The following is a 25042-nucleotide window of genomic DNA, read 5'->3' on the forward strand; positions in this document are numbered from 1 at the left end:
TGACCGTCCGATCTTAACGGTTAAATCCGTTGGTGGGGTAGTAAATAACTTCCCTTGTTAGCACAATCATAGAGCGGCAGTTATCCGAGTAAGCATGATCGTTTGCTCCCGTAAGTGCCGTTAACCGTCTCCTTAACGAGTCGTCCACTCAGAGAATTGCGGAATCGAGCGTGCTTGTTGACTGAGTCAGATTTCTTCCTCAGCAAGCTATCTTTAATCCCGGCCCGTTCGGATGCAAGTCGATCCGTTACTACCCAACCGGGGTCGAGGGTCGAACTACGGGCAGACCCGGTTCGACAATGATTTTCTCCGTATCACCCACAATATCAATCTCATCCCAAAAGAAGTCAAAATATCAAAATGACTCCCTATCTACAAAAAAACATTTCTGCAGAGATAAAAAAAAAGCACCTCCAATAATGCGAAAACTTTATCATAACCCTTTAATTAATAAAATCAATTGTATGAACATAAAATCAACTTGGTAAAAGATTGATCAAGAAATCACTGAAATAATGTTACTTGATTTTATGATTAGTATTATTTACATTTCCATTAACTTAATTTAAAAGGGTAAATAGTAAATACTCACATCATTTGACAGGTACCATGTCTTTCTTTAAAAAAATAATCTTATCCACTTGTAGGGTTGTAACAGATATTTTGACTCTTTTGGGATGGGTTGATATTAAGAATTTCTCAATAAACTCTATCAACCCAAATCGGTCCAAGTCTACTCTAAGCCCCATGGAGATCCTAACTCTTTTGATCTCCTATCGTACTAAGTAACCAATCCACAACTACACTCAAATCTTGGAGTTTAAGAAAACGCCCTGCCATCTGATAATTAAAGAAAATGACCCTTTGTTTTTCCTTCTAATTTCATTGGTGGCTCGCAATTCTAGATTTGCATCTTATCGAGTTCACAGATCTAGCAAAACTTCGAAGAAAAGATTCCAGTGCTTCCATAATATTTTACTCTTAACTAACTTCACCAAGTTCTAAAGAAGAAAAGGTAGGGGCTGAAGTTCTATAATAAAAGGTGTTATAAATTAGGGGGATCCACTTCTTATCATATCATACGGAGGTTCTGGAATATCTTTGATAATATATGAAGTGCCTGTGTAAATGAGTCCAAAAACAACCCAGTGGGATCCAAAATAGAGTTCGCTCTTTGTTTCCTTTTCTTGTCTGAAGATATTTCCCTGATTGTTATAATATGCAATGAAGCTGAACCAGTTTGCTGCTTCTACTAGATAGACATTCCCAAACAAAGATAAGAATGATGGACTGGACTCGCAATACCATCCATCTAAAACGAACGGGAATGATCCTAAAACATGTGGGTTGAAGCTCAGCTTGTTAGCTGCTCAAAGCAGAAACCATTCACCTATACAAGGAATATGCTATCTAAACATGAAAGATTGGGATTTGAAGAGGAGAGATTCATATTCAGTGGCTAAAGTTCAAATGTAAGTTATGACTTTCCTTCCTTCCCACTCTGTAGAACCCTGTTCAGATGGAAAGTCTCTCCTTGATCACCATTCACTGATCTTCTCTCATAGCAACAAGCACTCAGCTGCCTCAGCAACCTTTCAAGATATGACTGTAAAAAGTTGTCTGTCTGTTTCATTCCAGGATTCGTTGATAATACCGTTGAGTTGAGTGCATCTGCCACAAGTTCTCTCTGGCATATGTCAAGGAGATACGCGACAGGCGATTTCATGGGTTCTTCATACGCCAACAAAGCAATGCAGTCCTGGAAAAGAAATCGCAGTTGACGGTTAAAACTAAATTTGCTACAAAGTATGAAAGACCTGAATTTTCAAGCAATTATGATTTGGGATAATATCCAGGATACGCGGCACAATATATTATAGAGAATTTACACAGGTCTAGAACTGAAAAACTGATAGATAGCCACTCAAAAACTAGTTGGAAACAAGAACATAATATTTTCCCAATCTGGTCTTCAAGCCACTACCAACCACAAAATTCGGGATTTAGGGTATAGCTTTATGGGTCACATACTGACCCACTATGATAGTGGGCCATTGTTTTGGACTTCTCCATTTTAGTCCCAGCTATCCAAACATCGACCTCAATGTTCATTTGAATGTAAGCATTCAGACAATGCAGTCAATAGTTACAAAATCTTACACAATGAGAACAACATCAAGAGTACCTCAAGTAGATACGGTAACTGTGTAATCCCAAAAAACCTCGCCAGCTCATCTCTACCATATTTCACAGCATTCTCAAGGTCCCCAACCTGAATATGAACCAGAAGACATAGTTCCAATATTATCAACTACTATTCATTCCAGCATATACCTAATGGGTACAACTAATGGGTATTGTTAAGAAAACACCAAGAAATCACAAATAGAAACAGAACAAAAAGTAAATAACAGAGGTTTAACGTGGTTCATACACCAAATCGGTATGTCGTGTCTACGAGTGAAGAAGAATTTCCACTTTGAAAGAGAAAATAATGGAAATCTCTTAACCAATCGCCAAAAAAGCGATACAACGACCCTCACCCAAAACCCAAAGGCAAAAATCAAAAAGCTCACAACGACCTAACAGGAAAACACAGGGCACATATTTGTAGGTTTTAATCGGGTAATTGGTCACCTTATCGGGTCAGGTTGTACTACACAGCAAACCCCCCCCCCCCCCCCATAAATCAAGACCAGTGATGAGCTGTGAGATTGGGCCACTGCTTTCATCACAGTTTTCATGGAACAGGGTCATTCAGGTCGCCCACCAAAATATGTCAATGCAGGTCCATCTTCAAAGTTAGGTACAAGAATATGGGTCACACATAACACTATAACAAGAACATACCCACCAAAATGGATAACTTATATGGAAATAGTGACCTACAAGTTGCAGGCGTTAAGTGTGGGTATATGTCTAGCAGAGGATCCATCACAGAATTTCATTTTTCGATACGACGACTCTTAAGGACTCAGCTATATGTATCACCAAGCAGGCATGGATCCAGACACAACTTTCATAATCGTCTTCATCTTGGCAATGTGGGTGATTAATCCCAAGGACACAATACACAGCTGAGTTCGATACAAGCCTACCCAAATATCAACACCAACGACGAAGACTTGTCCCAACAAAATGGGGTTGGCAGCAACATAGATCATTTGTATGCCTTTCAATCAGTCACAAGGATATCAATAATACCAAATACAAAAATTACAAAGAAGCAGTGCCAAATCTGTAATTTATGTCAAGTATCAACAAGGGAGTGGTTTTCTTGTAATGAACCAGACCTTCAAAAACTCACTCAAGAAGACAGAAGAATGGATGGAATAGGAATTATAATCAACAAGAGGCAAACATGGACTAAGTGATAAAGAGTCGAATTAGAAACAAAGAATCGAGGTAAATGTTGACATCAACAGACAACTTGAAAAAGAAAAGATATTTAATCAAACCAAAGCAAACGTACTAGTAATAATTGCAATAGTCACAGATCATTTACACTAAATAGATATTCTCTTTCAAGTAAAATATACAAAGAGAAGATATTTACCCGTACAAGTTCAATATATTTCTGACAGTGAAGAAGGAAACAAATAGTGGACGATTCACTCTGCAGAAAACAAATATTTTATAAACGTGACCACCTCAGAAATATCACTGAACCAGATAAATATAATCAACACAACGATACAGACTAAAAAAAAAGTAAAACACAATCCTGTGAAGAAAATAAATCAGTGTAAGGGTAAAACAAAACCATTTAAGGAGAAAACTACTGCAGCTATAATAGAACACAGACCAGCCTCAATCGTTTGGAAGCTTACAAAAAATTAGGAATTCAATCAACATGAACGAATAATTGGTACACAAATGTGAAACAGGCATACATAGCATCAAATGATAAGAATGTCATAAGAGGGAAATGGAAGGAATAGCTGAAAATGATTAAAAAAAATTTTAGAAAGGTTGAGATAAACTAAAATACAAAGTCCAGTTGACAGTCAACACAATCAAGCTAAGGTCTTTTGCTTTTTTGGTTCACATGAGCATCCAGACCTTAGGTCCAACTATTCACACGGGTCCATGGTGACTCATGAATGCATGAGCCAGGTCAAAATGAGAACCACCCAACTTTCACCGAAAGCAGTGAAAAGCACCAAAGACATCCTTATAAGTGACCCCAACGGTATGCGGAGTCGAGCTCAGACCTCACACTTCCTTAGGTGAAGATCCATTGCCAACTTGACTGAGGTTAATAATATAGAACTACGAAAAACCAAAACGTTGTCATTATTTGATGTAGAACCTGCTTCTACCCCCTGTTAGGAAACTCTAATGCCTAGGTATGGCCATGTAGCACAATCACATCAACAATTTGACATGGTCAGGACCAGGGGTACTCTATGTCCCCCTATCCCCATTTGATTCCTTTCTGAAAAGATGTTCTCTTTACAAGTCTATATATTTGGATTCTATGAAATCCTTTGGAGTTTGTAGCCTTAAAACTCTCAGATTGACAGAAGAAGAAGAAACGCCCTAATGTATTTCCGACCATCTATTTCTCCTAAGAAAACCCAATGATTCCTGAAGAAACTAATCCACCTCCGTCCAGCCTCCTCTCCCCTGACCTCTTCCAGTTCCCAACCTCCACCCACCCCCTCCCCTGCTCCATCTCCCTGGTCCTCTCTATTTTCCAGCCCCTAAACCTTCTTCACCCTCATACCATGACCTCTACTTCATCTTCCCCCCCCCCAGTCTCTTTCAATTTTTGATGGTTCCTCTGCTCACACCCTTTGCCCTTACTCTGCTCCAGAACCCAGCATTCTGAAGTGGTCCTATGCCTTAGTTGGCTGATTCCTTGGAATCCCCGACCCTTCCCCATCATGAAATCTTCCCTTACCAAGCAATGAATGGTTCCCGGCAACCTTGAGATTCTCAGCTCGATAACGATGTGTTTCTCTTCACTATTGCTGTTAAGGACCTGGCACTGGAGAGTGCTTCATGGCTTATAGGCAACCACCTCATCCTCCTGTGTCAATGGGAGATATCTTCGCAGCTCCATAGGGTCGACCTTAGCCCCCTTCCCCTATGGATGCTCCCCTCTAGAATTCTAGGACACCAGCTACCTCAGCCGTAGCTTCAGCCACTGGCCAGCCCCTGAGATCAGTTTCTCATACCAAGAAGATGGGCCACTTTTCCTCCCAAGCATCTATCTCGAATGATCACAGTGGACAACAATGGCCTCTCACCTGATCAGCTTGCAAAGTACCATTGGATCCCCCTGTTCTTGCAGAAAAATCTTCGAAAACTTGTCAAGCAACTGCAAGACCAATGTTGCTGTCACTACTGCTGACTCGAGTTACTGCTGCTGCCACCACCTCTTCGCCTCCATCCGATGCTGCCGCCTTCACCATCATGGTTATCGCCACAGACTCTCAAGACCCTCTATCTGCATCTGGTTGCAAGTACCTTGTGCCACCTCCTCATCTTTAGGTTCTCAGTTCTCACAACCCCAGTTGTGGTCGAAGACACTCCTGTTGCTGGCGAAAACGCTACCTCAGCCAACTTGCCTCCAGGTTTGGACGATCTCACCGACCTGCACCTCAGTCCAAGGAGCCACTGCCCTCTGTCATTGCTTCTGGTGTGCTACAGTGACTGACAAAGGAAACCTGCATGCTGCTACTGCCACAATCAGTGCACTTGGTTGTTTTACGTGCGTCTATTAAATCTTCCTTCTCCTCAGCTGCTATGTAGCCGTAGACAGCTGATTCAGCTTCAACAACTGCCATTTCACGCACCCCCTTCCTGCTTTGCTAGTCAAGCTTGCTGACCCACCCATCCAAGAGCCTCACCCTAGCCCTTCCCCACTATTGCCCCCCCTTGGAACAACGCAATCGATAAAAAACCCCTCTTTTCCTTCTTTATATTCTTCCCTTCCTTCCGCAAACACAGTCCCTGATTTTTCACTCCCTCTCTAACTCGACTCTGCGTTTTAAATGGGCCTCACTCCCACTTCACCTCCCTCTTTATCCTAACCAAACCCTCCCCCCCCCCCCCCCCAAAACCCCTCTGCAAACCAAATTGAACACATCACCCCCTCTATAAACCATCCCCGTTAATGCGCATTTTGACATCGCCATCTCTGTGGGGCCCACCACAATCATCCTTCCTTCCCCCCCCAATACTGCTCCTTTTCCTGTTGCACCGAACCAACAAGCCCACCCCCCCCCCCTTCACCATGGATCCACCTTCCCCTTAGGCCTACCCTTAACCCTTGCTCTCCCTCCCCCTCTATCACCCTCCTCAGGTCTAATGCTACCATTAACCTGCACATCTTTGAGACTCCCCCCAGTTGCACAATTAACTGAGTGAGACCAGATTCGCAGGAATTCCCGGCTTCTTCCTATCTTATGTTGCCTGGTATGGACGTACCTACTCTCATCATAGGTCCATCTACCATGTTTGGCATAGTTGCGCCTCTCCTTGCCTCTTCCCATAACTCATGCAACCTTGATTTGGAATGTCAAGCGCCTCAATTTCCTAGCAAAACAGGATGATATCAAATCCGTCCTATCATCCTCCAAAGCTTGCGGGCATGATTCTTGAAACATGTATACAACAATCCAATGCCCACCAGATTGCTCTTGCAATTGCCCCTTCCTAAGCCCTCCTCACCAACTATAAGCACTCTCCAAATCATCGTATTTATATCCTTTGAGACCCCACTAAAATTAAAATATCCCCCATCTCCTATTCTCAATTCCTACACCATTGCGCTAGCCTCCTCCTTTCTCAGGCCAATTTTTCCTCATCATCATCTATGCTATCAATTGGCCTCCTGCTCACCTCCCTCAGTAGGAAGATCTCTCCTCTCTATACTCCTTTGTCAGTTCTCATCTTTGGGGCATCACTAGCGACTTACAACGTTGTCAAAGTTCAGCAACAAGAACATTAGGGGCAACTCCCTTGATCCCAGTGTTGTGCATGCCTTCAAAAGTTTCATCAAGGACACCGCCCTTACCGATCTCTGTTGGTCCAGCCACCTTACATTGCAAAACCAGAGATTGGGCCCTGCCTACATTGCTCCCAAGCTAGACAGATTCCTAGTGAATGAAGCCTGGGATTCTTGCTTTCCTACTTCCCATGATACCTTCCTCCCACCAGCCTCTCAGACCACTCCCCTTGCAACATTCAAATTCCTCAACATTTGGACCCTTAACCCTTAAGGAAAACCAAGCCCACCTCCATTCCCCTTCTCTTGCTGCCTTTGCCAAGACACTTTGAAATTCCAAATTTGCTCTTAAAGCACATAACTCTACCACCTTTGGTAACATCTCTTCCCTCATCTCCCCTTGTTATTCCAATCTCTCCCATGTGCAATCTCTTCTCCATTCAAAGTGTCAAACCCCTTTTACCCATCCCTTGTAGATGAAGAAAAATCCTTCTCAACGGAACTTGCCACCCTTAGCTCCCAAGAAGTGAGCTTCCTCTGTCAGAAATCCAACGTCAAATGGCTTGAGCTCAAAAACCTCCTCCTCCACCAATCCTTAAAGCCTGCCATAATTACAACTATATCCCCACCCTCCTCTCTACCAAAGGAGGTTGGATATGGTCTCCTCCTTCACTTCCTTACTTCTCCCCCTCTTCGCTATCTCCCTGCTCCCCAATCCCCCCTAATTTCATCAACAAATTTGCTCTGCCTCCCTTCTTGAAAACCTCTGACCCATCCCAACTATTATGGAGATTCTTGGCCATCAGTTCTCATAAGTCGAATCATACTCCTAGGCTTGATGGTTTTAGCATGGGCTTTTCCATGTTGCATGGGGGTTTCTCGAGGATGACCTCATTAACGTAACACATAGTTTCTTGTCAATCCCTCCCAAATCTCCCCCATCAACTAAACCTTCCTCTACCTTATTCCCAGTAAGCCTCATGCTTCCTCCCTCTTCAATTATTGGTCCATCATCCTCTACAAATTCAATGCAAAAATTCTCCTATTAGCGAGAATGACTTTGCTTTCAATTAGTCAGGAGTATTACTGAAAATATCCTCATCTATGCTGAGATCATCTACAAGTTTGATCGTTCTTCTTACCCCCTACCCTCCCCCCCCCCCAACAAAAAAAAAAAAAAACCAAGCTTCACTCTTGATGCTCTTTCCACGATGGGAATACCTCCCCCTTTTGTCCACTATGTCAAAGCCTACATCTTCTCGCCCCCCCCCCACCCTCTTTGTCATCACTAATGGATCCATTGCTACCTTCTTCCCTTCTCGTCTTGGTAGGCCATCCTCTCTTCCCCTTTTCTCTTCTGCCTAGCCCTCAAAGCCCTCTCGAGAATCATTCAAACCAAGTCTAATCAGCACCTTATCTCTCCCATCCCCAAATGCAAGGCCCTCAATCTCACCCATCTCACTACTGTGAATGATCTTATGATAAAACCGCCAAAAGCTTCTCACCTTTTCTATCTCCTCCAACCTTAGTCTCTTTCCCTCTACGAGTCTCTCACTAGTCTTTGTCAATCTAGAGAAATCTCTCTTTCCTAGTAGGTGTCTCTGGCACCATCAAATCTTCCCTTTTTTCCACCTTATGGACTTCACTATGGGCTCCCTCCCCGTCACCTATCTTGCTCTATCCTTCATCCCTGGTAGGTTCACTAAACATTATTGCTCCTCGATGCTTGACCAAATCCAGAAAAAGCTCCAATTCTAGAAAGACAAGCTCCACTCTTTTTCTAGGAGGGTGGTCCTGATTAGATCAATCCTCCAATCATCCTATCTCTACTAGTGTAGTACATTCTCTTTACCCAAAGCCACCACTAGAGCCATGGAATCCTTCTTCTATCATTTCCTCTAGAAAGGCCAAGAATTTTCTCACTTCCTTCAAACCATTAGTCGGTCCTCTATTTTCCCTTTCCAAATCTAAAGGGGCCTTGGTATTCGCCAGATTCAGGATTTCAACATTGCCAACTCGTTAAGGCTCATCTGGAAGATCTACACGATACATGACCCATATCAGTCGATTGGGTTTACCGCTAGTTGTTGAAAACTGACTCCATCCAAACCATCCATCCTTCAAACACATCTTGGGCCTAGCCAAAACTCCTCAAACCCTACCTTCTCCACTATCAGATGCCAAATAGTTGACAGTGCTTCCACCTCCTTCTGGCTTGACTCCTTGCATCCCTCTGGTGTCCTTTTAAAACCCTACCAAATTAATGTAACCTGTATCCCCAATTCCCTTTGCTTTCTGACTCCATCTCGAATAACATTTAGGTCCCTCCCCCCTACATTTTAGTCTCACTCAAGTATGGTCCAACCTTTCCCCTTACACCACATCCCTCATGAGCTCACTATCTGGCAACCCTCCCCCACTGGCTCCTTCAACTCCTCCTTCCCTTGGAACTTTGCTTGTACCCCTAGCCAACCTATCACCTAGCACCCCTTGGGGTTCGAAGGTCACATCCCCCCCATGCCTACACAGTTTGGAGAGTCATCAACCATTGCCTCCCTCCCTAGTCTTTCCTCATCCAGAGACACCTAACCATCAACCCGAGTTGAATCCTACGTGGGAATGGCCCTAATGACATAAACCACCTCTTCTCCTGTCCCTTTTCTTGTTCCATATGGGAGAATGCCACCTCTTCCATCTGGCCCTGCTCTAGCCATTCCTTTGGGTTCCCTAAGGTGTGTTATTGGCTTTTGAGATCCTTTTCTGGTTCTTCTATTTGTGATATAGCACAAGTTGGTTCTTGGTGCTGCAATCTCTCACTTATGGAGGGAGCAGAATCTTAGAGAATGGACTTCCAACTCAAGATCCCTTGACTTGATGCGGAAAGCCATTTGCTTTGATGTCTCTGCTAGGATATAAGTGTTCCCTCACCCCCAGTCTAGGATACCCCAAGGGGCGGATTGATTGTTTTTAGCTAGGGTTTTGGCTCGTCTCTTTTGGCACCTAGTCACTCGTAGCCCCCTACCCCACTGTTTCCCCTTCTTTTGTACATTCTTCTCCTTTCCCCTTTCTGGGGTTCTTTGGTAACGAATTCTTTGTTCATTCCAAAAATAATAATAATAATAAAATAAGATCTGACTATCTCTATTAAACAATTACAATCTCCATCAAGCAGCACTATAAAACCAGAGAGTAGGTTCTTCAAAGTTAGACCCTTTGTAAATAATCTCAAAAACATTGAAATATGAGAACAGGCCAACAAATATGCATTCATACGCATAGGATAATACAGAGATCCAACATGCAGCAGCAAATTAAACAAATGAATCAGAAATCACAGATCACCAATAGATTGTTTGGAGGCTTCCACAATGTAGCTTCTATGGATAAAGGTATATACAAGTCAATAAAGGTATCCATCAGCAGGCACATAAAAATCAAGATCTAAACAACCAACTACATAATGGGGACTAATTCAGAGAAATGTTACCCTTTCTAGGTCCGGATGGAGTTTGCCTGTTCATACAAGCTCCCATCAGGTAAAGATTTTGTAAAAACACAATCACCTTTACAAAAATTAGATATTACATACAAACTGTACAAACAAATGTGATGGTGTTTGTTTCAGTTTTATCAGACCAATGGGTAAGCTAAGAGTTTAACATCTTGAGGGCCAGGTCATAGTTCCTAGCTTTCACCAGCTGGAGGTTTAGCAGGCGGCCCAGTCAGAAAGAATGCTTCAGAAACAATTCTCTTTCCCCCCCCCCCCCCAAAAAAAAAAAAAAAAAAAAGAAACCCTAGTTGCTAAGTGCATTTTATTGGGGGTCCCAGGCTCTTGTTTCTTTTGCCTACAATACTCACCATCAAATGAATTCATAATAATTAGAAAGGTAGGAAATTCAAATTTGTTTCATATACATCACCATCCAGGCACAACCTACAGTGTGTTTCACATTAGCCCATTGGCCTGAGGATAATAGCAACCCATCCACAACCCCCCCCCCCAAAAAAAAAAATTCCCAGGGTCTATTTTCCCCCTAGTTACATACTACTGCATGCATCTTATCCAAGGCTCTTTGAGATAATTTCTCACATTCATGGTAATTAAATGGTAAAAGGGAGGTAGGGAAAACAAAGGATAAACAACCAATCTGAGGTTTCAATTTGTCATATGCATCACAATCCAGGCATCCACCACATTGTATTTTGCATTAGCACATCCGCTAATACGGATATTTTACACTGGAGTAATTCATACCACAAATGTCAGACACAGATGCATGCCACAATGAGACAGACAGTAATTACACTGTACATCCAAAAGTGAAGAAATTTACCTGTAAAATCTGAGGATACCAATCTCGAAGCTTACCAAACACAGAATCAAGATCTCCACTCCTGATAAGCTTCACCCGTATAAAATAGGTTAAAGAATATTAAAATGAAAGCCATATGGTATCGTGTTATTAACCAATAACAAGAAAAAAGAAAAGGAAAGACTAAAATGCAATAAAGCTCAAGGATTACAAAAAATTTGAAGACAAAGCAACAACCATAGTACTTAAGGATCAAAAAAATTATAATAATAATAAAAATAATAATAAAAACAAAAAAATTAATTGTGTGACAATTGGTCTAGTTATCTTAGGACCAACGTTGCATTTTTCTCCTCACGACTCTCGCCTTGGGCTAAAAATTTTGAATAATGCAAGTTTGGTAATCAATATCATCATTCTTCACCCAATCTCTCAATGCTCTGTTCATAGCATCTCAGCCAAAATGCCTACTCATTGGAATTAATGAAACTACGAGTAGTCCCCACTCCCCAAACATATGGGATCAGCCAACCAGAGGAAGAGAACAAAAACAGTCTAAGATAATGAAGCTTGCTTCTAAACCAACTCATACAACCCATCACACCTGATCTTCTTACCTGACGAAGAATCTTTCTGTGGCTTAGTGCAAATGCATCAGCTTGCTCACTAATGCCATTTTCTTGAGCTAAAGGAATAGGAGGTAATGTGCTTTTACTTGCAACGTCAAATGAATTTAGCGTATCTTGGTACCCATAGTGCAGTAAGTAGGAGCGAACTATCCTGGTTCACCAGAAGAAGAGGAAAAAATAAAATAAGAAGAGTTAAGAGAACAGAAGAAAATATGAAGCAAAAGGTAAAGCTTGGACACTATCGAAATAACAGAAGATAGAATACCAAGTTATAGTAAAGATATAGAACAACATACAGAAGAACTCGTATTTATCAAAAAATAAAATCAGCGACCACCAGAGAAAACCTAGACGTATTTAGTAATACAACTAATAAAGTTTGTGCTGATAATAAAGCAAACAGACAAGGCGAAAATGCCTCCATTGCCCATCCATTTAAAGCACATGGTATCAAGACTTAAGATAACTAGGTTTGCCAAACATACAAACTTATGTCCCACACCAGCTTTCCTGGATCTGTTAAGCTAATGAATGGTCGTTGTCTTGACGCAAAACTCAAGAAAAACTACTCCAAAAGCCGAAGAACCAAAACCTCCCCAACCCAGGAGTTCCATCAGCAACATAAGCATTTATAAGGAAAAGATCTAGACAAAAAAAGGTCATTGTATGATGGAAACACAAATGGAAAGTGTGATAAGGGATTCTAGTAAGTTATCAAGACCAAATTAATTAGCCTTAGACTTTTGAGTTCACAATGGATGAATCTGTTCACCAACAAAACAAAACAAAGACATGAAAGGGAACTACATCAGATATCTCAACTTAAAGTTGATCTGATCCACCCAAAAAATATAACAGTTTGCTTGATCAGTCAAACAGCTAGATCTATGAAACCCTACAACGTTGCCATCGTTAGCTCCTCAATAGAGTACAAAATCTAACAATATAATTATAAAGAACCTTCAAACTTTTCTTGAGATGTCACTCCAACACTGACTTAAATCCAAGTTGATGCATATGCACATCATAAGGACTATGCTTTAACAAGATGAGTAACCAAACTAGAAGTTGAATCAATTAACTGCACATACTTAAGCCTACAAACCATTTCGAGCCGCTGTCACATGATGCACATTTCAAATGACCACCCACAAACAGCTAGTACTTATTACAAACTTTATTTATTCATATGGTAGATTAAATAACAAAGCGATTGACATCTCCTATTATCAATTGTTATGAGCTGATAAATTTTTACATTTTAAATTGTTGCTATATTGTAATAGCTAAAAATTAATTTGTTTCTTTAATCAGATTGATGTACAGTTGACGAATTTAAATGTGTTTTCAGATAGTTCATAGATTTCTTGTTATTCTGTAATAGCTAGAACATTTTTCATTTTTTTGTAAAAGAAACGAAGGTAATTGGACGCCTTCCATTAATCTTCTCAACTTTTTGCGTATTTCCCTCTTTAATCCAAATTACAGTGAAAAGCCTGGGTGCCCCTGATGCTCAAAGTATCACAAATCAAGGCAATCTTTAGGCTTCTACAGCTGCATAAACCCTGATCCCACACCTCTCCTGCATCTTGAACATGCGAACATGGCTAGATCTTCCAATCATGAAAGCTCAATATACAGATTCAATCTAGCATGCCAATCTTCCAAAGGTAATACACTGGATTTAGAGTTCTTACTGATGACCCAAGAGTTATCTCACAATGCGAGTAAAATGTTGTCAAAGAAGATGGATCTGACCTTGGTACCAGTTCTCTATGTATGTCATTTTTCAAAAACACAAACATGACCACAAACACAATTGGACAAAACAATAAATAAATGAAGCAGCAGAAAAAAGGATTGAACTCCAACCTTTACCCACAAATGGGAAGTCCATGCAAAACAAGCCTAAACTAATAATGAACATACCGATGACTAATGTTAAGAGGCAGTGATGCTTTCTCAATCATCGCCTTTTGCTTCATTCTTTCCTCCAGTGCAAAAGCCTAGGGAAGAAAAAGGGAGCAGAAACAACAATTCAACATCTATACAAAATGAAACATGTTTAAAAATCAAAATGTAGATCATCACTTGCAAGTTGCAATGGAATCATAAGACATCAGCAATAAAAATGAACAACTCTGACAGATGAGCTTTTGTTCATTTGCTACATACAACAGTTCACCAACAAAAATGAATAACAAATCATTCACAGGTTCATAACAAGGAAACCTTAAGCGTATTCCATCATATACATGTTGCTTGCAGTTCTTTTTCCTCCCAAAAACATAAGTAGTCAGCATATTATACCACGCTTACTCATTGGAGCACCATACGGTTCACCTTAATGTCTTATCCATTCAAGCACAGGGAAAGAACATGATTCAGAATTTTAAAGGCAATTTGCCGACTCCAAGAATATATTGCACGGCCAGGTAAACAAATCATCTTCCCATTCCCTGTATGACATACCTAGCATAACTCATGTCCCCAAAACATTACAGAACATTATGCATCTACGATGACATACAACATTTATCCCTTCAAAATCACATCAAAGGACTATGACATTCAACCAAAAAGTGTGATCCATCTCCAAGGCCAATCCTAATGGGAAGGACTTGGGAAGATCCACCACAAGAAATGCATCTGTCTAAACAATGAATGATGGTGCCCTCTTTGGCTATATCCAGAGCCTGACACAACGTGTGCTTCTACTGTGATCTCTGGTGGGTATCCATACTTTATAATTTGCTTTCACACCTTACATAACTATTGGGGTATGATTTTGTCCTACTTTCTTCATACTTCACATATTGCCTTCTAGCACTAAGGCTTTTAGCCTGCTTAAATTGAACCAAGCTTGATCCATCTCCAAGGTCATTCTTATTGCTAGCAAGGGCTGCAAAGATCCACACTAGAAATGTGTCTGTCTAAACAATGACCATAGGGTGCCTTCTTTGGTTAGATCCATTGCCCAGCCATAACATGTGATTCTACTATGATAACTGGTGAGTACGGTACCATACCAACTTGCTTTCAGACCTCAGTTAAATATTGAGATATGGTTTTGCCTTTGTTTTCCATGTTTCTTATGTTGCCTAGCAGTAAGGCATTGCCGTGCTTAAACTGAATCTAGTTCATGTAGATTTATTTCCTACTAAAAACTTCATCAAATGTGAATAAAGTTCCATATATTTCCATACACGATGAAGCTAAGCATTCAACAATTATCTTGCCCAAATAGAACTGACAGTTGAGTTAACAAAAGGATCAAACAATTAAAAAATAACAAGTAATAAGATCCTAATCCTTGAAAAAAAAATATAGCATTACCACAAGGAAAGAAAATTAATAAAAATAAAAAGACTTATCATTGTTCTATTTAAATCCCTTCGATTGAACATGCAATGGCATATGCACCTACAAAGACTCTTAGAGAAACTGGACCTTCTACAAATATGCATTATCGAACATAGATATTGAATGCTCTATAAGTTATGAAAACCTCATAATTTATAAAAAGTAACAGCACATATTCACCTGATAATGAAACATGCACAATACATACCACAATACTGTTTGAAATTTCAGTTGAGAAAACACTAAAATTTCAACAAATATTATTATGGTTCAACAATTGTCAAGATGCAATGGCATGTGAATTGGGAGGTCTTCAATGTATCAGTTTTTTTACCAAAGTGGACCATATTTTGGTGACAGTTTGGGCATTTCAGCGGAATATTTTAACCATTTCAGCCATTTTGGTGGTATATTTCTATTACCTGAAAACCAAAAAGCCTTGGACCTTAACATTGCAAAGCACAAAGGATGGCAGTGCTGAAGGATAATACATGAGTAATAGCTTACCTCAATATCAAAAACAAATGGTTGCTGCCCAAAGTTGACATTCACCCTGAAGAATTAAAATACATCAGAAACTATTAGAATCTCAAACTCTTAGGTAGACCCCTTCCCCCACCCCCACAAACCAAAAAAAAAATATATAGTAAGTGACAAAAATCAATACACAATGTGATCTCAGCAAATTAAGATGTTAAAGGCATATCAATATCAAAGCAGCACTGATGACTTTTGCTTGGCAAAGATAAAAAGAGGAATTTTGTTTACAAAACCAAATGTAAACTCAACTAACAAAGCCTTGCCCAACCACTTTTGTTGCCAACACAAAATCTTATTGTCACTCCACTCCATTTTCAGGCTATATCTTCTGTTAACTCAACAAGAAAGCATACGTCTTACCATAGTTCTAACCAAATCAGTTTTCCCTTCCCTTATTCTTTTAACACCTCCAAATTTCAAATTACAACACAATATTCATAATTGGTGCCTTAATGGACTCAATTGCTTGTTTCGAAACCATCTAAACCAACTTTTACCTGTCACCTACTGGCATTACTGCCAGTTCCTCCTTGATGCAACCATATATTATTCTTTTCTTCTTTTCTCTCACATCTTGACATTCATCCATCTTAGTCATCAAAGTTGTAACACAGACTTTGACTTGGAAAATTAAGGTAAGCTTGGGGTATAATTGAACAACATCAGTATAATAGAGGGTAAATCATACCAGTTATCAATAATCCTCATAAGATCATAACATTCTCAATATCAAAGAAAAGTCAGAGTAGTGAACAACATTTAGTGCATTTGGTAGGCTGTTGCCTAAAACGGCCAATGAAAGAGGTTGAACCACGTAGTTCACATTTTCCAATCATACCTTAACTATGAAGAAGGGGGGGGGGAAGAAATGTAGAAAAGAAGGGATAAAATAGTGAAATACTTAATCTATCATCAACACTTTCCTACAAATGTCTAAGAAATTAAATAAAATCCTTACAACAATTTCACCATAACCATAAGTTAATATGTTATCTATAGAAATCCTAAATCTGAAAATGAAGCTAAAACCTTCCAATTCCAAATGTAGTAGGGACCATCACCATCATTTCATGGTTCCTCCTCTTTGTTATCCCGCCCCCATTACATTTATAGTTTCAGTGTTATATATTTATTTTCTATATTTGGAGTTTCTCAAAACCATAGCTTTAACTTTTACTTCGGCTTGGTGTTCAAACGAGTTATCAGAATTTCAGTCAAAATTTGGTGCAAGACCTAATTTAAGGCTAAAAAACACACTTTGAACATTTTTTTCCCTAAAACATGACACAAACTAGTCTTCTGGATTTGCACATCTGACTGTATACGGATGATATTGGATCGGGTATTTTCACAAATCGAAACAAGGATATACAAGAAAACATTAGAACTTCCATTAAAATGTAAGAATAAATACATGTGGGATGCATGTGGCACAGTCCGAGCATAATGCACGTCGTGTCCAACAGACACACAATAGGAAAAACCAATGCAAAGGGATACATACGATTGAATTTAGAATAAAATTTGACACTTGGCCAATCTAAACCATGTCCTATTTATCAAGATCATTGTTGTTGCATCACCCTTCCATGTGGCACCATAAGGTGGCCCACATAGAAAGGCCTCACTTTATAGGCATGGTTTGAGATCTTGATCTCGATAATGATCACGGTCCCTTAAAAAACTGAGATCTCGCAAGATCTGGTAAAATTCCTAGGTCAGTTCAACCCAACTTGAGGGCTCATCTCGGTGGGTATTAAGGCTTAGCTTGGGCTAGGATTTGTTATTTAGTCTATTTATGCTTTCTAAACACATTGGTGGGTTTAGATTTGCAAGAAAATCAGTGCATGTATGAGTTTCAACTTGACCCTACACCATGAGACTACAAGAGTAAAATCGATGCCTAAGCAACTCATCCAACAGCACCACCTCCATTAATGTAGAACATAGTTTTTGAAAAAAAAATGAAGTTAGGGAAGAACACACACCTTGCTTCAAAATTGGCTTCAAAATCTGTATATCTTTGTTCTAGATGAGCTAAATAGCTTGTTGATGCACCCTACGTAGAGATCCAACCAACTCTCCAGGGAAAAATCGGACCAAAACACCAAAACCAGCAAAGGCAGAAGGAGCGTAGGGACAGATCAAAATTAAGATATCTCGAATAAGATATCGTATTTTTAGAGATTGGGTTTCAACCGATATATTGTGAGATACGAGCTCTCAAGTTGACCGAGATCTCGGCCAAGATCTTCTATTTTTCTAGGATCATCTTGTTTCACATGAGATCTCATCACGAGGTCTCAAAAAAGAGACCTTGGCAAGATCCCATGAGACCTCAAAGTATGTTTATAAGTCATTGAAACAGAATAGATTGAAGACCCAACGATGCCTACATCAATATTGTAAAATTGTTCTCAAAATTTTAGAAGTTTGTGGACTTATTATGTGTACTAGAATGTACAGAAGAGAAGTCTTTTAGTACAAAGAAAAAATATAACCACAGGCCTGAGTATATTCTGGTAATCTTGAGCTTCTCACATAGTTCGAGAACTCAGTCTCGCTACCCATCTAGTTAGGCCAAAAAACTGAGATCTCACGCAAGTTGGGGAGGTTGTTTCCTCCCAACTCAAATGCCCAACTTGATGACTTATAAGGGGTCTTTTGGGGCTTAGACTTGTTATCCAGCCTATTTTAAGCCTTCTAAACACAGCAGTGGTCTTGGATTGATGAAAAAATACGTGAGTTCCCTTTCGACCTCATGTTTAAAACCCATGCGCTGCGAAGCACACTTGTAAGACCTATTTTACACATCATATACTTAATGTTTATATATGAATACATTAATGTCCAAAACTAAAAAGACTATAATATATCATAAATATTACGCATGTTCCTCACCAATGTCCATATTACAAAGCTCACATGGCACGATGGGCATAAAATTACAATAAAATTCAAAGATAAACCAATATCTCACCACAATATCCAAGATATTGGTGAGGTCTCACCAAGATTTGACAAAGATATCCCAAGATATGACCAACTTAGCCAAGATATTATCCCAAAATACGATATATGATCGAGATTTACAATATATGACCAAACCAAAATATTGTATTTCCAAGATATTACAAAATACTATTATGTTAAAGCAAACTCACAAAAGTAGAACACAAGAACACGATTTCAGACAGAGAATCCTAATGTGTGCAAGAACCACTCTTTTATAAGTATCATATGCAACACTTTAGACAACTGCAGCTATAATAAAATAAACATGGAAAAATTTAATGTTGTAGAGAAAAAATAACAGACAAAAAAAAAGTAGCAGGGCATACTCTTCATTTTGGCTGTGGACAGAAATTGTAGGAAACAACGGACCCTTGACCTCCTTGGGGACTGCTCCGACTAGTTTTCCATTCTTACTGTACATCCACATTACGTCAGAAGGCATTAGAATCTATAAGACTTGTTCTGGAGGAGTAGGAGATAAACCTAGTACAGGAATAATTAGGGGGGAAAAACTAGAGCTACTCAGTGAACAAAATTGATTGTACAAGCCCCCTCCCCCTCTTTTTTTTCTTTTTTTTTTTTGGCGGCAGCGGGGGGGGGGGGAGGGAAGAAAAGAATCGATCCTAGGAACATGTCATTATATACAAAGTCTAAAGTGTCATCTTAAAGACAAGGCAGAATTATAGTCTCTGGATGTGCTTGTACAAAGGGCACCAGCCACAAAGGAAAATGAAATGCTGCAAAGAATGGCCAACACCACAACCACATCTCCATTCTCCAGATTCAAAAACTATAGCAACTAAGGCAATAGCTGCAAAGTTTCTAGAAATCCTTGTAGATAATGCAACACCCACAAAGAAAAGAATGCCGCAATAAAAAGCCAACACCACAACCATATTGCCAAAAAGAAAAACTATATGAACTGACTACTAACTCATTAACAGCTTGCAATAATGGAAAACCGTCTTACGTGAAAAAGAACTCCTGTGAAGCATAGTTTATTCCACCACCAATTGTATCACCCGCTGTAAATGTTGGGCCAAAGGCCTCTCCCTTCCCTTGCCCTCGATAAAGCAGTCCATCATCCCCATGGTAGCCATAGCTGTTTGCTTCCCAACTGAAAAATAAAATCAACTTAACCAAGTGGTAGAATACTAGAATCACATTAAAGTTTCTAAAATCAAATAATGAACTGTAAGGGTTTTCCCATATTTGAAAATAAATGTACGGCAACAAAGACAAATGATGAAAAAATTTAACAAAATAAAACAAATTTCATCCATAAAAAACTTGATGATTAAACTTTTTTGATTTGGTAGAAACTCAACTAAACTGCCGGATAATCAATTATGGCGCCATCCCCACACATAAAGTTTTGTTAGGCATAAATCCTAGTGTTTCAGTTACCTAACATAAAACATGAAGACAAATAGGACTATATTTTACTAATTCAAGGCCCAACTGAAGCCCACTGACTAAACAGAGACCAATAACATGTTAATTAAAATTATAGAAATTTGATTTCTTCTGATCATGTGCTTACATACATTTGAAAATCCTCTTATTCACTTCAAATTGTATGTGTTATGACCTAGGAATCCTGAATGTGATTGCCAGCAGACACAATATGCTATAGGCCAAAACAAATCAATGCTAAGAAACTTACAGAAAAAACAATCGCAGTAATCAAAAACACGGCAGGAACTTCTAACTAAATAAAACTCTAAGATGATGAAACTGGTGAAGCTGAAATTTTTTTAGTTCTTAGAAAGTCTAAGCAAAAATATCAAGAGAAAACAGTTTGATGATGAAAAACTAACAAATAGGAAGCCACAAAACATGAAATTAGTAAGTTCAGAAAACTAATATAATTCACTAACCAGCCATCCAGCAACACAAGATTTTTGTTAAATAGCTAAGGGTAGAGAAATATACTATAATTCAACATCAGTCCAAACAGATGGACGGGTGATGGAGGACTAGTTTGAGAATCCACACCAAACCGCAAACCAATCCTATTCTGGCCACAAGTATGATTTGCTGGGGTTTATGGGCTACTATACATGAAGGAACAAATGGAATGCACTAATGAAATGAAAAAGGGGGCTGAAGAAATAATATTGAACAAAACAACAATTGATATGGGAGGATCAAACAACAAGAAGTTGCAGTAGTTATAGAGTTTGAAAGAGAGAAGTGGCTAGAAGAAGAAGATCATCTTGGCTTCTCACAACCTTGGACTCACTCTAAACATTGCATAGAGCCAATCATGCCACCATTCACACTTCCATTCCTTCCTTCCTTGTGTGTCTTTCATCACTACGTACAGTCTTTTTAACCCTAAAATGAAAGGAAAAGAGGGAAATAACTCCCTAATAACAACAGGAAGAAAAAAAATCCCTAATAACTAGTTCTCCTGCAACAGCTACTTTATAACATTAGTACATAATTGTTCTGAAGCCAAATAAACAAGAACTGGCCATAATGATTTACATCTGGCAGCATAAATCCTTGAGTGATGACCTCACCAATTCCACCTGGGTGGAGTGAAATAGGCTCTGGTATCTCTATAATAACTCAGGGTTAAGGCACCAAAGCTCATCCTTAATGATCCACATACAAACTGTACTAAACTTAGCTCTGATACAAAATTTGGTCTAAGACAAGTTTAGGAAAGCACATTGAACCACGACTTTGTCCTCCTACTCTACCCTTAGTATGATTTATCAGGGGTTACAGGCTGATGTAGCTGGAAAAACAAATGGACTGCACTTAGTAACTGAAAATAGAGGTTGGAAGAAATATGATAGAATATTAACAGCAAACTTGGGGGGATCAAACAGGGATGGTTTGCCGAAGACATAGACAAGATTGATGTGAAGTATTTGAGCTCAATCATAATAAAGAAGAAGATATAAAGAATGACGCTTCACACAGAAGTAGAATAGGACAGAAGAAATGGAGTGAGGACAAGCGTTTTTATATGACCAGCTATGATGTACAGTGCGGAGTATTGGCCATTAAGGAGCATTATGTAGATAAAATGCGTGTGACATAGATGAGAATGTTGAGATCAGTGAGTGGCAACCCTAGGAAGAATAAAGCAAGGAATGAAATATTAGAGCAGGTCTGGGAATAGCTCAGAGAAAGTCATTTGAGGTGGCATATACATGTTCAATGGAAACCTTTAGAGTCCACAATGGACAAGTGCTTTTGATTCCAATTGAAGGAACCCAAAGAGATAGCGGCAGACTATAATGAGATTAGGAGAATAAGTGAGCAAAAGCATGCAAAAGTCATTGAATTAAGTATGACCCCAAATAGAGCTGATTGGAAAGCAAGGATCCATGTGGCTGATTGCATTTAGTATGGAATAAGGCTAAGTGGTTGTTGGTTGTTTTGTTATACAGGAAAATTACAAAAAAGGGAACTCACCACGACATAGAAAGTATCTTTGCTGCCAAGCAAGCTTTATAGAAAAAACAAGAATGTAAACTGAAAATACATGAAAATAGAGACTACTACAGCCTAACTATTAACGACGTAGCCAATACGTGGAAATAGTAACTAAATAGTTAGAAACTCAAAAAGATATTGGCAGCTTCACATCTTCCATACAAGTGGCTTTATGGGGCCCACACAAAGTCCATATGAATTGTCCCAGATGAATAGTATTTTTTTTTCCTGAGTTTTATCACCAGGTCTATTTTCTTCCATTCTCTTTTCTTTTCCCCTGCAATTATTCAGTTATTCATTACTGCATCTGGCCAACATATCTCACATGGACCAGCAATAACCAACATAAGCAGAAAATTTTCAGATAGCTCCATTTTCCAAGAAAATACAGATGGTGTGGAAGCGCAGGAATGACTATTTCAAGAATGTCATTATACACGAGAAACATCAGGATGCCTATAGTGAGAAACTGAGAATCCTATTGGAATGCCAACACATATCTCAGCATAATCTGTACCGATGCCAGCAGTCTTCCCTAATCTGTATCAGGAAGGAACTCACGCTGTCACGCATGAGGTTCGATATTTCAAGATCCATATACAAGTGCAATATAGAGAACACGATTTTGTCTCAGCACCATCTAAAATTTCATTTTTATTCAAGGGTGCACCAGTGTGTGAGGTTCTCTCCACTGAAAGAGACTGAGGAGAAGCAGATGTCCACAGCGTTACCCCCCACTTTCGTGGAGAAGCTGTTACCTTAAAATAGAACAACATAACCATGGTGCCAAGGCCTGCTCCCCTTTCTAATAATCTAAAACTACTAATTAAATAAATAGAGGATTGACTGTGGGAAATACACCAATACACCCCTACAAGCATGACTTAGTCATTAAGCTCCTGAAATGAACCTAATCACAATATAGTAATAAAACTCCTTTTCTATTAGGAAGAAAACTTTTGTACACTGATGATGGGAAACTACAATTATCACACCAACAAGAGAAGCAAATTTTACTTTATCACTAACCAAACTTGACCATGAATTGACGGGGTTTCAAAAGTAAAATGTCAGAATATTATCAATTAGCAAGGAAAGTCAAGTACAGTTGTTTCCCATCATTCTCTTGGCCTTCAGTATGATTTTGGTTATAGGTTAACAAGATTTTAGTCTCATCCTCTTTCTAGTATCATTAGCATTATCTTCTCTCCTACTGCTATTATATCAATTGTATTCTTAACTATTTTGATTCATTCACAACCTTATATCCAACTCACCATGCTGAATATTAGTTCCCTCCTTGAAATAGAAACATGTCAAACATCTACCTATGACATTAGAGGATCATGGACGACCAGAAACCTGATATCAGCAGAAAACATCCCAACTCAAATCTAAAAAGAATCAAAAAATGGCTTGAGATAATACAAGTACACAACCCATACTAGTGAAATTCAAGCCCATGATTCGTGAAGAAACCACCATCCCTCTATTGCATTCATGTAAGATGCTTAATTATTTCTTACTACTTAGTTACCGTTTTCTCTTGTGGGAACTCATAGGTTGGCAACTGCAACCTCATTATAGACGGTGTAAAGTGAGGGGGCTAGGGGCAGGAACCAATCTCTGGTTTAGCACATAATAACACCTACAACCTTACCAGCAAAAAAAAAGCTAGGAGGATCGTTTTCTCAGTATTTATATCTCATTTCAATGTCGTTACCCGGCACTTACAAGATAGCAACTGATTACATTACAAAATATAAAAAGACAAAAGTCGAAAACACATAAAGGAGCACTTCAGTCAAAGCAAAAGAGTGAAAGACGGGACTGGATTCTTACCCAGGTTGTCTTCGCATCTTAAAATTCTCGTGTGTAAACCCAATACCAATCTGGCCCTTTGCTCCAGCATTCTTCACGAAGATCTCGAAGTAGTACACAAGCCTCTTCACAGGCGCCGGACAATTCCCCTGTACAACTCCCACATCGTGGCCGTGCAAATTAACAGTTGTATACTGAACCGACAGCTTATCCGTCGAAACCACCAGAAATCCACCAGAGGTATTAATGGTATTCAGATGCGTCGGAACCTCTTCTACCTCCTCAGCGTCCATAGCACTGGTGCCCTGACGCAAGCTGAATTTTGAGAGGTCAAGACTAAATCCAGCACTATCTTGCCCACTTATCATTTGAATCAAGCACCAATCTCTCGTTCTGGTTTGTCGCCAGTTTCACAAGAATCTTCACAGAGAGGAAACAGACGCCCGATCTAAAAATTCCTCCGTGTCAGAGCTCAACACTTGACTCTATAATTTCTTGAAGTTCTTTCTTCTCAGACCTCACAACTTGACTCTCTGCTACTGCAGCAGAGTCCACCGAGGCAGAAACCCTAGTTTCCCTTCAAGTAGTGAGGAATTGAGTTTGCTTCTGCGTCAGAGATTGGATCAAGAACCTAATATGACAGCATTGACAAGAATTCGAATGAATTTCGGAAGAAAAACCCAAAGAGACAGAGAATTTTACAGACATCAGACATCGACGGAGGAGAAGAATCTCCAAATAAAGAAACGCTCATCGACCGTATAGTATAATTGTATAAATGATGAACACCAATAGGACGGAAATACCCTTAGGCGAGGGATGCACGTAACACGTGAGACTGCCGGATTTAGCAGTTACGATTCCCAAGTATCGTAAGTTCGTAACGTATCGTGTTTAAATATCCGAATCCAAGTGCTGCGCATTTTGCTGCATGCAGACATGCAGTG

General features: G+C 39.5%; 1 protein-coding gene across 3 annotated transcripts; it reads right to left on the reverse strand.

Annotated features, from left to right (window-relative positions):
- Nucleotides 1-726: 726 nt before the first annotated feature.
- On the reverse strand, nucleotides 727-24840 carry LOC149016569 (ran-binding protein M homolog). 3 transcript variants are annotated; one of them, XM_089154665.1, is made up of 10 exons: nucleotides 24117-24840; nucleotides 19789-19935; nucleotides 19145-19231; nucleotides 15771-15816; nucleotides 13830-13906; nucleotides 11889-12051; nucleotides 11293-11361; nucleotides 3563-3616; nucleotides 2186-2272; nucleotides 732-1759 (listed from the first exon to the last, which is right to left on the reverse strand). In XM_089154665.1, exons 1-10 carry the CDS (start codon nucleotides 24461-24463, stop codon nucleotides 1478-1480), a joined length of 1359 nt encoding a protein of 452 aa, XP_089010791.1. In that variant the 5' UTR covers nucleotides 24464-24840; the 3' UTR covers nucleotides 732-1477. The 3 variants fall into 3 exon arrangements, with proteins under 3 accessions (XP_089010792.1, XP_089010791.1, XP_089010793.1); XM_089154667.1 differs by having other exon boundaries at nucleotides 735-1759; nucleotides 3557-3616; nucleotides 24117-24502; XM_089154666.1 differs by lacking the exon at nucleotides 19145-19231 and having other exon boundaries at nucleotides 727-1759; nucleotides 3557-3616.
- Nucleotides 24841-25042: the final 202 nt, after the last annotated feature.

This window comes from Hakea prostrata, chromosome 5, assembly GCF_041222555.1.
Source record: "Hakea prostrata isolate BN-2017 chromosome 5, UWA_Hpros_2, whole genome shotgun sequence".
Classification (NCBI taxonomy): Eukaryota; Viridiplantae; Streptophyta; class Magnoliopsida; order Proteales; family Proteaceae; genus Hakea; species Hakea prostrata.